The sequence below is a fragment of the Ochotona curzoniae genome, unplaced genomic scaffold, assembly GCF_017591425.1.
Source record: "Ochotona curzoniae isolate NIBS_2020 unplaced genomic scaffold, NIBS_Ocur_1.0 contig_4501, whole genome shotgun sequence".
Taxonomy (NCBI): Eukaryota; Metazoa; Chordata; class Mammalia; order Lagomorpha; family Ochotonidae; genus Ochotona; species Ochotona curzoniae.
The window spans coordinates 2,145,935-2,160,496 of NW_024466307.1; the positions used below are offsets into that span (position 1 = coordinate 2,145,935).

The 14,562-nt window shown below is 43.2% G+C and overlaps 1 protein-coding gene across 5 annotated transcripts in view; it reads left to right on the top strand.

Annotated features, from left to right (window-relative positions):
- Positions 1–13,272, top strand: part of ZFYVE16 (zinc finger FYVE-type containing 16) — a 36,585-nt gene extending 23,313 nt beyond the window's left edge. For all 5 annotated transcript variants that reach the window (XM_040985973.1, XM_040985977.1, XM_040985976.1 and 2 more), the window contains 8 exons: positions 937–1,019; positions 1,865–1,969; positions 2,277–2,424; positions 5,324–5,404; positions 7,825–7,987; positions 8,697–8,802; positions 10,580–10,747; positions 11,611–13,272. In XM_040985973.1, coding sequence (XP_040841907.1) covers positions 937–1,019; positions 1,865–1,969; positions 2,277–2,424; positions 5,324–5,404; positions 7,825–7,987; positions 8,697–8,802; positions 10,580–10,747; positions 11,611–11,769 — 1,013 coding nt within the window. In that variant the 3' untranslated portion in view covers positions 11,770–13,272. The remainder of the gene's footprint in view (positions 1–936; positions 1,020–1,864; positions 1,970–2,276; positions 2,425–5,323; positions 5,405–7,824; positions 7,988–8,696; positions 8,803–10,579; positions 10,748–11,610) is intronic.
- Positions 13,273–14,562: the final 1,290 nt, after the last annotated feature.

Genomic DNA, 14,562 nt, shown 5'->3' on the forward strand with positions numbered 1-14,562 from the left:
CGTCCAAAAATAGTGCTTCTCAGTGCTGTGGAACTAGCCTCACCTTCTTTCTTCCACCTTTCTTCCTTTTTTTTTTTTTTTCAGAGTTCAGGTACTTTTTCAGTACTTGCCTTTTCCTTAGAGTTCAGTATTTTCAGTGCCCTAAAAAGAGAGAAAAGTACTTAGACGACAGATCCTGTGTGCTGCCTTGGTCTCTGACTGCAAATGCTTCCTTTTCTCATAAGAACCCTAGCATTTTACTACCACTTATAAATGATCACAATTTGATAGGCAAAGTCACACACAGAGAGAAAGGAAGACATAGACAGGTTCCATGTTCACTCCATTGATGGCTGCAACAGCTGGTGCTGGGCCAGTCCAAAGCTAGGAGCCAGAAGCTTCTGCTTGGTCTTCCATGTGGGCTCAGGGACCCAGGTGGTTGAGCCATCTGCTGCTGCTTTCCCGGGCACGTCAGCAGGGAGCCGCATCAGAAACAGAGCAGGCATTTGAACAGGGGCTCACATGCGATGCCTGCACCTTGGCCGCTGTGCCACAAACCCAGCCCAGGATTTATCCTTAAATCGTCAGAATTTTTGCAATAGTCTACTCAGTTACTGCACTTTTTATTCCACATAATGCTGTGGAAACAGTGTGTGTAATGAGAGGATGACATACTTTAGAGAGCACGAAGTCCCATTGCAGATGTTTCTCCCTTCTCATCTACAGCATGTTGTGCGTGGGTTGTAGGAAGTTTAGATCATGTGTGTGAAGTTGCAGTCTGCTGTAGCATGTCCTGGAAATGCAGTGAGATTCAGTGTCATCTTTCCCTTCCGTTAGAACTGACTCGTTGTATTTCTACATAATGTTCACTTGCAAATGAGAATTAAAGGTAATTCCTGGGTTTTTGTGTGTGTGTGCTTTTTTTTATGGTAACCAATTTTCCTTCCTTTTGTGCAGCATACCCCACTCCTCTAACCAGTATCCGGGGCCGAAAACCTCTCTTTGGAGAAATAGGACACACTATTATGAACTTACTTGTTGTAAGTAATTGAGCTATGTTAGTTTTCTTGCATTGTTACCTGGGACTTGTATTTAGCAAGTTTCACACAGTTGTGTTTTTCTCTTTTGATTGGCATGTTTGGCATAATGAGAGCTTGTGTATGATAAACCCCAGTTGCTTAACAAGGTGGGGTCTGAGTTTCCTGGGCTGCTGTTTCAGACGTTGCGCTGCCGGCCTGACACGTCCGGAGAGTGGGAGAGCTGCACAGAGGACTCGGGGTTAGGGGAGCTCCAGTGAGAGTGTTAGTTTAGCAAATTTGTTTTGTGACATTTGAACAGATTATGCTTTTGGCTTTCTCATTTGTGTTAAGAAGGATTGTAACATGTGGAGTCTGAAGTCCTCTTCCATGTATGGTTTTTGTAATTTTGTATTCACTTATTACTAAAGAAAATAATTTCAGAAGATTCCCTTTCAGCTTTTCATTCTGCTGTGATTACAGGTTAAATTGGAAGTATGTCGTAAAAATGAAAGAGGAAGAGGAGCAAGGCTAGGCTGGGAAGTGTCACACTTTTCAGGCTCTGTATATGAAATACGTGGCATTTGTTTCATTTTTATTATTTTATGCTTATTAAAAATGTGTTTTGATTCAACTTTAGAAGATGGCTGCTTGGAGAGAGGACATGTCCCCTCGTGTCACAAAGTTCTTGCTGGTTTATTACTCCTGTGTGCTAGCAGAAAGAATTATCTCTAAGTGAATTTTAGTTGTTTGGATGTCATTTTAATAATTATGTTCCGGAAGCCTTAGAATGAGGGATGCCGTTTTAAAGCTTTAAATGCTCATGGAGAGCAGTGCAAGCATTATGGAAATATGGTTGTCTTATGCAGGACCTTCGGGACTACCAGTACACCTTGCATAGCATAGATGAGCTGTTGATTCATATGGAAGTGGGGAAGAGCTGTGTTAAAATACCTCGGAAGAAGTACGGTGATGTAAGTACCGTCGTATTGTTCACATTTTACATGTAATTCTTAAAAATTGTTTCAAAAAATTTTTTTTGTTTTGAATTAGACTTATAATGTCAACAGATAATATTTTGTAAAACTTGGCAATTTGTTTTCTAGTAAGGGGTTTGTTTATTCCTAGTTTTTTTTTTTTAATCTCTACCTTTATTGTTTGGTTGAGATGATCTTGTTTTAAAATGTTTGTTTCTATCACATTCCTGGGAAGTTGTCCACTTCAAAGCTTGAAGCTTGTCAGGAAAGTGGTTCTGATTGTTACTGCTACTGCCTTTTTCAGGTGATGAAAGTGATCAATTCTTCTAACGAGCATGTCATTAGCATTGGAGCCAGTTTCAGTACAGAAGCTGATTCTCATCTGGTCTGTGTACAGAACGATGGGGTTTATCAAACCCAGGCCAACAGCGCCACTAGCCATCCCAGAAAAGGTGAGGGGCCTAGTGTCTGGTGCTAATTTGTGCAACTGCCTCAACTAATGGGGTTTCTTTCAAAAAAGTCTGTGTCTGTTCAGTACTGCCCACAGATCCAACTCGGTACTGATTTGTGGAAAGCAAGGAAAGGCGGTTCTGGAAGTAGAAGGAAAACGTCCGGCATGTGGCAACAGTAGACATTGTACTGTCTCCTTACATTAATTTGTATGTTTAGACTGGCCATGTTTATCCTGGATATTTGCGTGTTTGTATTCTTCTTTTACATGCAATTGGGATTTTCCTTAAGGTGTTGCAGTGTGTGGTGTGTATTTGTTTGTAGATGTATAGTTGGATGGGAAGATGGGTCACTGTGTGTGGGGTGAGAGCGCCCTCAGCTCCCTAGCCCAGCATCTGTCTGTCCTCTGCTGTTTCCTCAGGCAGCCGAACTGCTGCCCGCCCTTTGCCTGTGGAACTTTCCAGAAGCACTCTTGCTTGGTGGTGGTGCCTAGCCGCTGTACACATGCGTGCGTGTCCATTTGCCGTTGCTTTCTTCCACCAGAGAAGTTGCTCTCTTTGGCATGTTGCCGTTTTCTTTGTTTTCAGTAACTCACTAGGAGATTATCCTGTGCTGGGTGTGCACTGCTTTACAGTCCATTCCACGTGTGTAATTCATTTCACTGTCTTGCTGAGATGCTGTGTTGGCACACATACCAGCTATTTCTACAAATACTGTTGTAAATAACCTCGTGTGTGTGCTATTTTGCATATATTTGAATGTTTCCGAAGGATGAGCTCCTGGGGGTAAAATGGATGCATCAGAGGACACATTTATTTGTAGTTTTGATAGTCATTGTCAAGTTAGGTCTCCATCAGGACTGTTGTGATTTAACTCTTAGCAATAGTAAATGTTTGATTTTTCACACTCATTTTTACAGGTATGAACATGTAAGAAATAGTAGTCCATGACTTACTAGATGCAACCATTAAATTGTTTTATACAATAATTCTGGGAGTGTGGGTTTCGTTGTTGTTGTTGTTTGTTTTGGGGTTTTTTGGTTTTTTTAAAAAGATTTATTTATTTTTATTGGAAAGGCAGATACACAGAGAGGAGGAGAGACAGAGAGAAAGGTCTCCCATCTAATGATCCACTCCCCAAGCAGCCCTAATGGCCAGAGCTGATCCAATCCAAAGCCAGGAGCCTCTTCTGGGTCTCCCATGTGGGTGCAGGATCCCAAGGCTTTGGGCTGTCCTTGACTGCTTTCCCAGGTCACAAGCAGGGAGCTGGATGGGAAGCAGGGACACTGGTATTAGAACTGGTGCCCATAAGGGATCCTGGCATATTCAAGATGAGGACTTTGGCAACTAGGCTACTGCACCAGGCCCATGAGAGTCTGTTTTTTTAAATTCAATTTATTTTTTTAAAAAAATGATTTGTTATATTTTTTAATTGGAAAAGCAGATATACAGAGAAAAGGAGATACAGAGAAAGATCTTTTGTCCACTACTTCACTCCCCAAGTGGCCGCAATCCAAAGCCTGGACCCAGGAGCCTCCTCTAGGTCTCCCTCACAGGTGCAGGGTCCTAAGTCTTTGGGCTGTCCTCTACTGCTTTCCCAGACCACAAGCAGGGATCTGGAAGGGAAGTGGACCAGGGGGGATACACCAGCATCTATACGGAATCCCAGCGGATACAAGATTGGGATTTAGCTACTAGGCTATCACTCTACGCCCTTCAATTCAACTTGTAGTGCAGGTGAAATGGGTAGAATATACTTGTTACACATTCCACATTTTAAAAATATATTTATTTTCATTGGGAAGGCAGATTTACAGAAAGATTTTCCATCTGCTGATTCAGTGCCCAAGTGACTGCAATGGCCTGAGCCAAACCAATCCAAAGTCAGGAGCTTCTTCTGAGTCTGCCATGCAGTTGTAGGGTACCAAGGGCTTGAGCCATCCTCTGCTGCTTTGCCAGGCCACAGGCAGTGAGCTAAGAAATGGACCAGCCAGGACCCAGAACCAGTGCCCATATGGGATGCCAGTGCTTGGATCTGGAGGATTAGCCAGTTAAGCCATTGTGCTACCCGCCACCTTTGTGTGTGTGTGTTTTAAGATTTACTTATTTTTGGGCCCAGCACAATAGCATAGTGGCTAAAGTCCTTGCCTTGAACGCTCCAGGATGCCATATGATGCCGATTCTAATCCTAGCAGCTCTGCTTCCCGTCCAGCTCCCTGCCTGTGGCCTGGGAAAGAAGTTGAGGATGGCCTAAAGCCTTGGGACCCTGCACCTGCGTGGGAAACCCAGAAAAAGCTCCTGGCTTCAGATTGGCTCAGCTCCAGCCATTGCAGTCACTTGGGGAGTGAACCATTGGATGGAAGATCTTCCTCTCTGTCTCTCCTTCTCTTTGTATGTCTGCCTTTCCAATAAAGATAAATGAATCTTTTTAAAAAATTTACCTATTTTTGTTGGAAAAGCAGATTTAAGAAATCAGGAAAAACAGAGAGTAAGACACATTTCCCGTGTGTGTGTGTGTGTGTGTGTGTGTGTGTGTGTGTGTGTGTGTGTTTGCGCTTATTTGAATGGCAAAGTTACTGAGAGGAAAGGAGAAGGAAAAGGAGGAAGAGAGAATGATTTTCCATCCACTAGTTCATTCCTCAAATGGCTGCATTGCCAGGGCTGAGCCAGTAGGCCAAGAGCTCCTTCCGGGAGGCGGGGCCCAAGGGCTCTCCCGAGCACCCAGCCGGGAACTGCGTCAGAAGTGGAGCAGCCAGGACTTGAACCAGCATTCATGTGGGAAGCTGGCATTTCAGGCGCTTGTTTTGCCAGCCATGATACAATGCTGCCCCACACTTTCCATATTTGACCAACTTAAAAATGAGTGGATTACAACATAAATAATTATTTATTTCATTATCAGTGACAGGTGCAAGTTTTGTGGTATTCAATGGAGCGCTGAAAGCATCTTCAGGATTTCTTGCTAAGTCCAGCATTGTTGAAGGTATGAGTTTCATTGATAAGATTGTTTCAATGCAAACTTGTAATATTTCAATAAAATTTTTGATACTTTACTAAGTTATGAAGCACCACACCAGAAACATAGATGAAATAACCACCCAGCCTAAGAACTGGGATTATTTGTGTGTATTTACTGCATGAGATTGGAATCCAGTGACGTTTCTCTGCATTTGATCGAGGGTTCATCCAACTTCGGTGACTGGATAGTCCCTTTTCTGCGGGAATCTTTAGTCTCATATGGACAGGAACGTGATTGGTATTTGAATCTACTTATATCCTCCTGCTTTCCCAAGAGTTAGCTAGTAGACTGACTGCTGTTTTGTCATTCTCTTGCTTTAATTTTTCTGACTCTGTAAACACATCCCCTCGTCACATGTGCCTTATGAAGGGTATATGTAGAAGTGATCTTACTCACGTGGTCGTAATCGTGTGGAGCTTGGTTTTTCATATAACATGTTTCTAAAATCGCGTGTGTGGTGTTGTGTAGAGCTGTAGCTTATCTCACGATGGTGAACTTTCTGTCACCGGCAGGCTAGTAACATTCCTATTTGAGTTCATGTTGTTTGCCCATTTTTATATTAGGCTATAACTTTTTCTGACTGATATAAGTTATGTGGTTTCATGTAGATTTATTTTCCCTTTCATAGTTTTACTTTCTTTTTAAAAATATATTCATTTTTATTTATTTGGAAGGGCAAAGTCCATGAGAGATAGAAAGAGAGATCTCTTCTGTTTGTAGATTTCCTTCCTGAATGCCTCTCGGGTCTGCTCTTCCACATGGGCGGCAGGTACTGGATTTTTGGAGCCGTTACCCGTTGCCTTCTGAGCTGTGCATTACCAGGGATGTGGGCTGAGGGGCAGGATCAGGATCTGAGTCCAAACGCTGCAATATGTGATGTGGTCCTCCAAGCAACATTTAAACCACTGCACCCAACACCTGCCCTTCCTGGTGTCCTTTTAAACTGAAGTTCTTAATTTTTCTCTTTTGGGACTTGGAATATGTATGTATGTTGTTGCTTTATATTGTTCTATCAGTTATTGATGCTTTAATAATTTTTCTTCAGTCTTTTTGTTTATGACTTTCATATTGGATTATTTTTATTGATCTACATTTGCTTACTCTGATTTTATTCTTTTTCATCTTAAAACTATCAAGTGTTTCCATTTTCATTTCTGTTAGATGCAGTTTTCAGTTCTAGAATTTCTGTTTGTTTGTTTTCCAGATTCTGTTTCTACGTTAAATCCATGTTTGCTTTTTCATTATCTGAATGTGTTCCTTTGGGGCCTGTGCATATATCTGACATAGGTTTGGTAAAATACTTGTGCTCAGTTAGCCATCTTGGGGTTGGTTCAGTGGCCTGTGGGGTCAGTCACATGTTTCTGCATGTATGGCAGTTCTTGCTTGTGTGCATTGTTAATATGCTGTAGGGTTTTCAGATTTTGTTAGCTTTTTCTGAAGAAAGTTTATGCTGTATTAGGCATGTCCATCATCAGTCACATTGTGCCTGTGTAGACTCGACTTTTCGTTTTGCAAAGATGGGCCTGTAAAGGTGGGCCTAGGAAGGTGGGCCTGTGAAGGTGGGCCTGTGAAGGTGGGCCTAGGAAGGTGGGCCTATGAAGCCCCTTTAACTTGACAAAGCTCCATCTCCAAACATGTTTTGCTTGTAGATTTTTTTTAATGGTGTGTTTTGAAGGCAGAGTGACAAAGAAGAGGGACTCGTGTTGTGGCAGCACGGGTTAACCCCCCGTGGCCCTGGCCTCCCTGTGACTCGAGTCACTGTGTTCTATGTTGGACTCCCTTGGCCCTTTCCCAACCCCCACTCTTTTTTTTTTTTAAATTTTTATTTTGATGTTTACATAGTTGATTAGAGTGGGAAGTGCCGAGCGTTAGGGGACAGTGGGTGAGAGCATTGTTTCCGAATTTTTTTTTTCTTCCTCCTGTACCTAGGGATATGGGGAAAGATAAGGGGAGAAGTTCCTAACCCTTTTAACTCTGAGCTGTCAGTCCAGTAAGGGTCTGTAGGGTTAGCACGTCACCATGAGGAGAGTGCCAGTGCCAGCCAGAGCCCTGGCGCAGTTGTGGGTTCAGCTCTTGAGGTGTGAATGTAGTGTTGGGATTTTCAACATGGAGATTATACATACGAACCTCTGTGAATTTGTTTGTCACAAAAGGGCTGCCTTACCACAAGCTCTTCCATCACAGTCACAGCAGATACTTACCTTGTTCAACTTTAAAGGAAAAAAAGCCTTGTGATATCTTTCTCCTATTTTCTAATGGAAAATTACCATGGGGATGAAAAACAAGTGATTTATCTTGAACAGAACATATTCTGATAGTGTATTTTATGGCTTAGTCATGCAGACTGATATTTGGTAAATGTGAACTCTGACTCTCGTTCGTAGATGGCTTGATGGTTCAGATAACCCCAGAGACCATGGATGCCTTGCGGCTAGCTCTACGAGAGCAGAAGGACTTTAAGATCACGTGTGGGAAAGCTGATGCCGCAGAGCTGAGAGAGTATGTGGACATCTGCTGGGTAGATTCTGAAGAAAGAGGAAACCAAGGGTAGGAAGTCCTTTGTTACTAATGCGTGATGCACTGATGGCAGGGAGCGTGACAGAGACCACTCTGTGAAGGAAAGAAGAGTTGTTTGGTTCGTGTAAACACCTGCACTCTGACTGCAACTCATTTCTTGAAGCTTGTGCCTAAACTGCCCATGAGTGTCTCCTTGGCAGGCAGCTAGACACTGTCAGAGGGCAGTCAGCCCGGGAGGGGGCCGTGGTGAAGCACCTCCCGGGGGAGGCACGAGACTGCGCCTATGACACTGACTGCTGAGTAAGAGTCCCTGTGATTTGATGGCACCGCTGCCGGTGTACAGGATCATGTTATACATGTTATAGTGTGTAGAGGCCTGGCTGGTTAGCACTGCCCCCTTCTCAGTTCCCTGTTGCATTCTTTCTTGGGAATTAGCTAAGGGTGCATAGGAGGGGGGAAAACGGCTCATGTTGAATTCCTCAGGGAAAATTGTAAATTCATGAGACAGCCTTCCCATCAGACACTTCAAGGTGTTTTGACAAGGTCTGAAAAGGCCTCCTAACAAGGAGACGCTGATTGAATCAATCCGTAAGTGCTGGTGTTTTGAAATTGCACTGTCTTGTGGTTTTAAACTGGAACTTCTATAATTGTTTTCTCCTAATTCCATCTGTGCAAGTCAATAAATCATTTCATACAAAGCAACCTGATACTAACAATTGTATTAATGTTTGTTCTGTAGTGTTATCAGTTCAGTGGATGGAATATCATTACAAGGATTTCCAAGTGAAAAAATAAAATTGGAAGCCGATTTTGACACTGATGAGAAGATTGTCAAGTGTACTGAGGTATCAGGGGGTGTGTTGCTCTCGCTTACATGCTGTGGTTGGATATGGGTGTTGATATTTTAAAGGTTTATTCATTTGAAAGAGCAGTGGGAGTATGTGAAGGGGGCCTGGAAAGAGACAGATCTTCCATCCACTGGCTCACACCCCAGGTACCTGCAATGACCAGAGCTGGCTCTAGGCCCACACAGGAGCCTGGAACTTCAAGCAGATTTCCCATAGGGGTAACAGACCCTGAAGTCCTTGGGCCCTTGTCTGTTTCACAGAAGCTTTGGTGGGGAGCTGGGTGAGAAGCAGGGCAGCTGGGACTTGAACTCATGCTCAGGTAGGAGATTGGACAGCCCAAGCACTAGGTTAACCCACTGCACCGCAAGGCCTGCTCTGTTTACCATGCTCGGTTCTGTACACTTGGAGGAGACACACACATTTCCTCAGCAGGCTGTTCTCATGGTAGACTGCACTCCCGTAGCCTGATCCGAGGCAGATGTTGTGCTGTGTCTGCCTGCTGGGAGTCACACCTGTACTGGGAGTCATCCTGTGCTATGTTACTTGCTCATATTCATTTTCTTAGTGTTTATAAAAACAAATATTTTATTGGCATTAATTTATAATGATTTACATATGGAAGTTAATTTTATATGTTCCTTTTAAAAAAATGAGAGGATTTGAAATTGTGGTTCTGCATACTCCCGATCCCTAGTTTAAAGTTTGCACTGTGTAACTTTCTCATTCTTTCTCTCTGGTCAAGAAAGCAGCAGCATTATATTCTGTGTTTGCTTTGTAATTTGTACATGTGCAAAATAGAAACCATAGAGAATGCAGAAAATGTAGAACATTCTTTTTTTTTTAAGTATTTTTTTTAATTGAAAGGCAGATTTACAGAGAGAAGGACAGTCAGAGTGAACCATTCACTGATTCACCCCCCAAGTGGCCACAACAGCTGGAGCTGAACCAATCTGAAGCCAGAGGCCAGGAACTTCTTCCAGGTCTCCCACACAGGTGCAGGGTCCCAAGGCTTTGAGTTATCCTCTTACATTTTTTTCATGCTACAAGCAGGGAGCTGGATGGGAAGTGGACCTCATATAGGATCCTGGCACTTGAAGTGGCTGGATTAGCCATTGGAGCCATTACATAGGCCCCGTAGAACATTCTTATTTTAGTTAGATCTTAATGTCATACAGATGTCCTTACTAGATGAACTGGTACCGTTCTTTAAACTGAGTTACCAAGACTTTCAAATCTGCAAGTTAATTATATGGTAAAAATAGCTAGGCCAGTGCCGGCACGATGGTTCTACTAGCTCATTGTCTACCTCCAATCGCAGGATTCTGTATGGGCTCCAGTTCATGTCCTGGCTGCTCCACTTCTGGTCCAGCTCCCTGCTTGTGGCCTGAGAAAGCAGTTGAGGATAGCCCAAGGCCTCAGGACCCTGTACCAGTGTGGGAGACCCAGAAGAAGCTCCTGGCTTCTGGTTTTGGATCGGCACAGCTCTGACTGTTGTATCCATTTGGGGAGTGAGGCAGTGGGTAGAAGATCTGTATCTCCTTCTCTCTGTAAATCTGACTTTCCGATAAAAATAAATAAATCTCTAAAAAAAGCTGATTTTAAGTTTTTTTTTTTAAATAGATCAGGCTATATATCTATACATAGAATGCTCTCAGCTAATGATTTTCATGGAACTAAGGGAATTTTATTGAAGTTGAATTTAAGTAGCAGTTGTATTTTTTAAAGTTATATTCAATATTAATTATGACTTGTTTCCTAATTAAATACATTTCAGGTATTCTACTTCCTAAAGGGCCAAGATACATCTGTTTCATCCGCTCATTACCAGTTTGCAAAAGAAATCGCCATGGCATGCAGTGCTGCCCTGTGCCCACATTTGAAAACTCTCAAAAGTAACTGGATAAATAAGATTGGGCTCAGAGTTTCCATCGATGTTGACATGGTAAGACATGTTGTGTGACGTGGTTTTCAAATGAAGGTAGCGTACATTAAATGGATGGTAATTCCCCCTGCCCCGACCTTTTGTTTGGGGTGAAGGAGAGAAAGGCGCGTGCGTTGAGCATCGGCTGTGTCTCCCATGCTTCACACGTGCCATCCTGGTAACTGCACACGGAGTCAGCAAGCACGTTTTCTGAAAGGCCCATCAATAGTTCTGGCATCACTGACTGCCCTGCTTGTTGTCCTGTGGAAACGGCCACTAAGGGCTGTGCACACGTGGGCGTGGCTGTGTTGCATGAGCTCTCCTACCCAGCAGGGCGGGATCCGCTCACAGCATGCTCTGCTCCTTACCCATCCTGCCCGAGGGACTGGACCCTGTATTTACATGATAGAAATTCTAGAAAGCATGAAAGTGAAACTTTCAAATTTGATTACTGCTTCTAGCCTTCGTCTACTCCTGAGGTACAGAGTTTGTTTGTTTTTTCACTTATAATTCATTGAATTCTTTATTTCCAGAGGAAAAAATGCAGTGGTTTTTTTTTTGTTTTGTTTTTACAATATTTATTTATTTGAAAGGCAGAGTTACAGAAGGAGAGAGAGGTCTTCCATCCTCTGGTTTACTCCCATCGGCCTCATCAGTTAGGCCTGGGTGAGGCTGAAGCCAGGAGCCAGGAGCTTCTCCTAGCTCTCCCTTTCGGGAGCAGGGGGCCAAGAGTTGGGCCATTGTCTGCTGGTTTCCTAAGCAGAATCTATCAGTTTTTATAAAAATGTTTCAAGTATTTCGTGAACATGCTTAAACTGGATTTCAAAAATATCTGTACAGTTTATTCCCTGAGGTTATCTTACAGGTGTCTTCCTTTTTTCCAGGTTGAGTTCCAGGCAGGGTCTGAAGGCCAGCTTCTGCCACAGCAGTACCTGAATGATCTCGACAGCGCTCTCATCCCTGTCATCCACGGGGGCACCGCCAGCTCCAGCGTGCCCTTCGAAATGGAGCTGGTGTTCTTCATTCTAGAACACCTCTTTTAGTGAGGGGATGTGTCCGATTATGTACCGCTAACTGATTTGTTAACCCTAACTGTAGCACTAAAACGAAAATGCCACAAACACTAAAAGTCAGTATGTTCACTGTTTGAAACACATATGCTTTGCTTTTTAGGCAGCCATGACCTTAAAACATTAGCACAATATTTAAATATCTGAACGTTTAAAGGAGCCGCAGTTTGGAGCTTTACCTGCAAGACATCTGTAGCATTTGCTGTTATTTCAACGCTAAGCCAAACCATCTGCACTGAGGCGTAGCTCCTCCAGCCGGGGAGGATCTGAACACGGGCACTGTACAGATGTTGCCTGTGAGAGGAATCTGTGCTGTGTGCTGCCAGGTGGGCACTGCCCTCCAGGCTGTGTCCTCCAGTGGGCGGACCAGGTGGGAGAGCTCAGAGCTCTCCAAATAAAGCTGGTAACTTATTTGTATAACTGTAGTGGAGACCTACCTCCATGACTAGAAAAACTGTTGGGATGAAAATCAGAAGATTGCCTTTTTTTCTCCTCAAATTATTTTATATATATATATAATATATCATTTTCCTGATTAAATGGGTATTCTTAAAATAAGTGTGGGTGCTTCAAGATTTTGTGCTTCTATATTTAAGTATATTGTTTTTATAGCAAGGACATATGGTTTGGTATATATTTTATAAGTCCTTCATAATTTATAAATAGTGGATATTTTTGTATCCCGTTATTTTTCCTCCTTTTCTTCCAAAGCGTACTGCTCTGAGAGGAAGCGATGGCAGGCCGAGCAACCCTCGCTGCAGTCATGGTGTAGCAATAAGTGCAGCCTGGAACAGGTTCTTTGTTTTTTTTTTTTTTTTAACTTTCATATTAATCCTTAGAAACTACCTGGTAATCCTGAGTAATTTCATTGACACTAATAAGTATAAACTTTAAGGAACTTTTTCATACTTTAAATTCTTTATATGGTGGTTATTTTTATAACAGGCTATTATATATTACCACAAGTAAATTCTATATATTTGAAACATACAGAGCTTTCTTCTTGAAATAGCAAAAAAAAAAAAAAAAGCTTCAGGGGACAGGGAATAGGGTGGGCAGAAGGGAGAAAGACAAGGCAAAGGGCAAATATTCTGTCATTTGAGGTATTTAAAGTGTAACCAGTTTGATCCTTTTTTCTTACATGAAATCTGTTTTTGTATCAAAAACACTCATTGTACATCTCAAGAAAAAGAAACTACACTAAAATGTCTCACTTTAAGAAAAATACTTAGGAAGCATCTCAGCCCCAAGAGTGGGTGAGGTTCTAACGCGGGATCTGTGTGTCAGGCTAGGAAAGACGTGAGAGCATGTGCTCGCTGGTGACCCACACCTGAACCAGCCAGAGACGCAGAGGGAGGGAGAGCATCAGGCTTCCGGAAACAGCGTGAAACGTGGCGTGCTCAATAAGATGACAACATGTTATATAACCTATGAAATTTTCTGAAATGGTGTAAGATAAAAATGATTGCAAATCAACCTTTCTCTGTATATGGTGTGTGTTTATTTTGCAGTGGAAGTAATACACAGTGGAGGATTATGGAACTTACTTTGGAACAGCTAGGCAATGGAAGGCTCTCCGTAACGGGGCAGCTTGGGATTTGCTTCCTGAAAGTCTTCACATTCAGGGACAATGGGGATCGAGTCCTTGTAGGTGTGCTGCCCGGTTCTGAGCACACGTGTCACTTAGTGCAGTTCTGCCCTTCCCGCTGCCACCTGAGGGTTCAGTGAAGGGTGAAGGAATAGAATGCTCTTGGTACTGAATCTACGCCCATCTGTTTTTCATCTTATGTTTTTAGTATTACTTTTTGTCTGAATTTTGAAACTATCTGACAAAGTCTGTGTGTTTGTTATACAGAGCACTCCCCTCGGCTTCACTGGTTAAGGATGAGTAAAATTGATTTTATCCTTTGGCACCAAGCATGTGGAGCAGCAGTATGTGATGGCTGCCGCACTCACGGGGACCTGGTGGACAGACAGTATTGAGCTGGGATACCCCTGCCCTCAGGATTCTTAGTAGTGGGCATTACATTTGTTTGAGCAGGAGGTCTGTAAATCTGGTGCTGGCAGAGTGGGTAAATCTGCCATCTGCAATGCCAGCTCCCCATATGGGTACTAGTTCAAATCCTGGCTGCCCCACTTCAGATTCAGCTCCCTGTTAATGGCCTGGGAAAGCAGCAGAAATTGGCTTAAATGCTTGGATATCTGCACCCACATGGTCAGGAAGACACTCCTGGCTCCTGGTTTTGGACAGCCCAGCCCCAGCTACTGCGGCCATTTGAGGAATGACCCAGCAGGTAGAATTGATCTTTCTCTTTTCTCCCCCTCCCATCCTCCCCCTTCCCCCTCCCTCCTTGTTTATCTTTGTAACTGCCTTTCAAATAAATAAATCTTAAAAAAAAGTTTTTTTTGAAATTTTGTAAGTATATAATCTTGTAGAAAGACAGTTTTTTTGGTAAGGATTTATGTTATTTTTATCAGAAAGGCAAATTTACATAGAAAAGGAAAGACAGAGAAACATCATCCATCCACTGGTTCACTCCTTAAATGGTCACAAATAGCTGGAGTGAGTCAACCTGAAGCCAGGCATCAGGAGCCTCTTCTGGGTCTCCCACGCGGGTGCAGGGTCCCAAGGCTTTGGGCCGTCCTTGACTGCTTTCCCAGGCCACAGGCAGGGAGCCGGACAGGAAGCAGGGTCACCGGGACCGGAACTGGCACCCACATGGGATCCCAGCCACTAGGCCACCATGCCAGGCAGTTTTCTTTTTA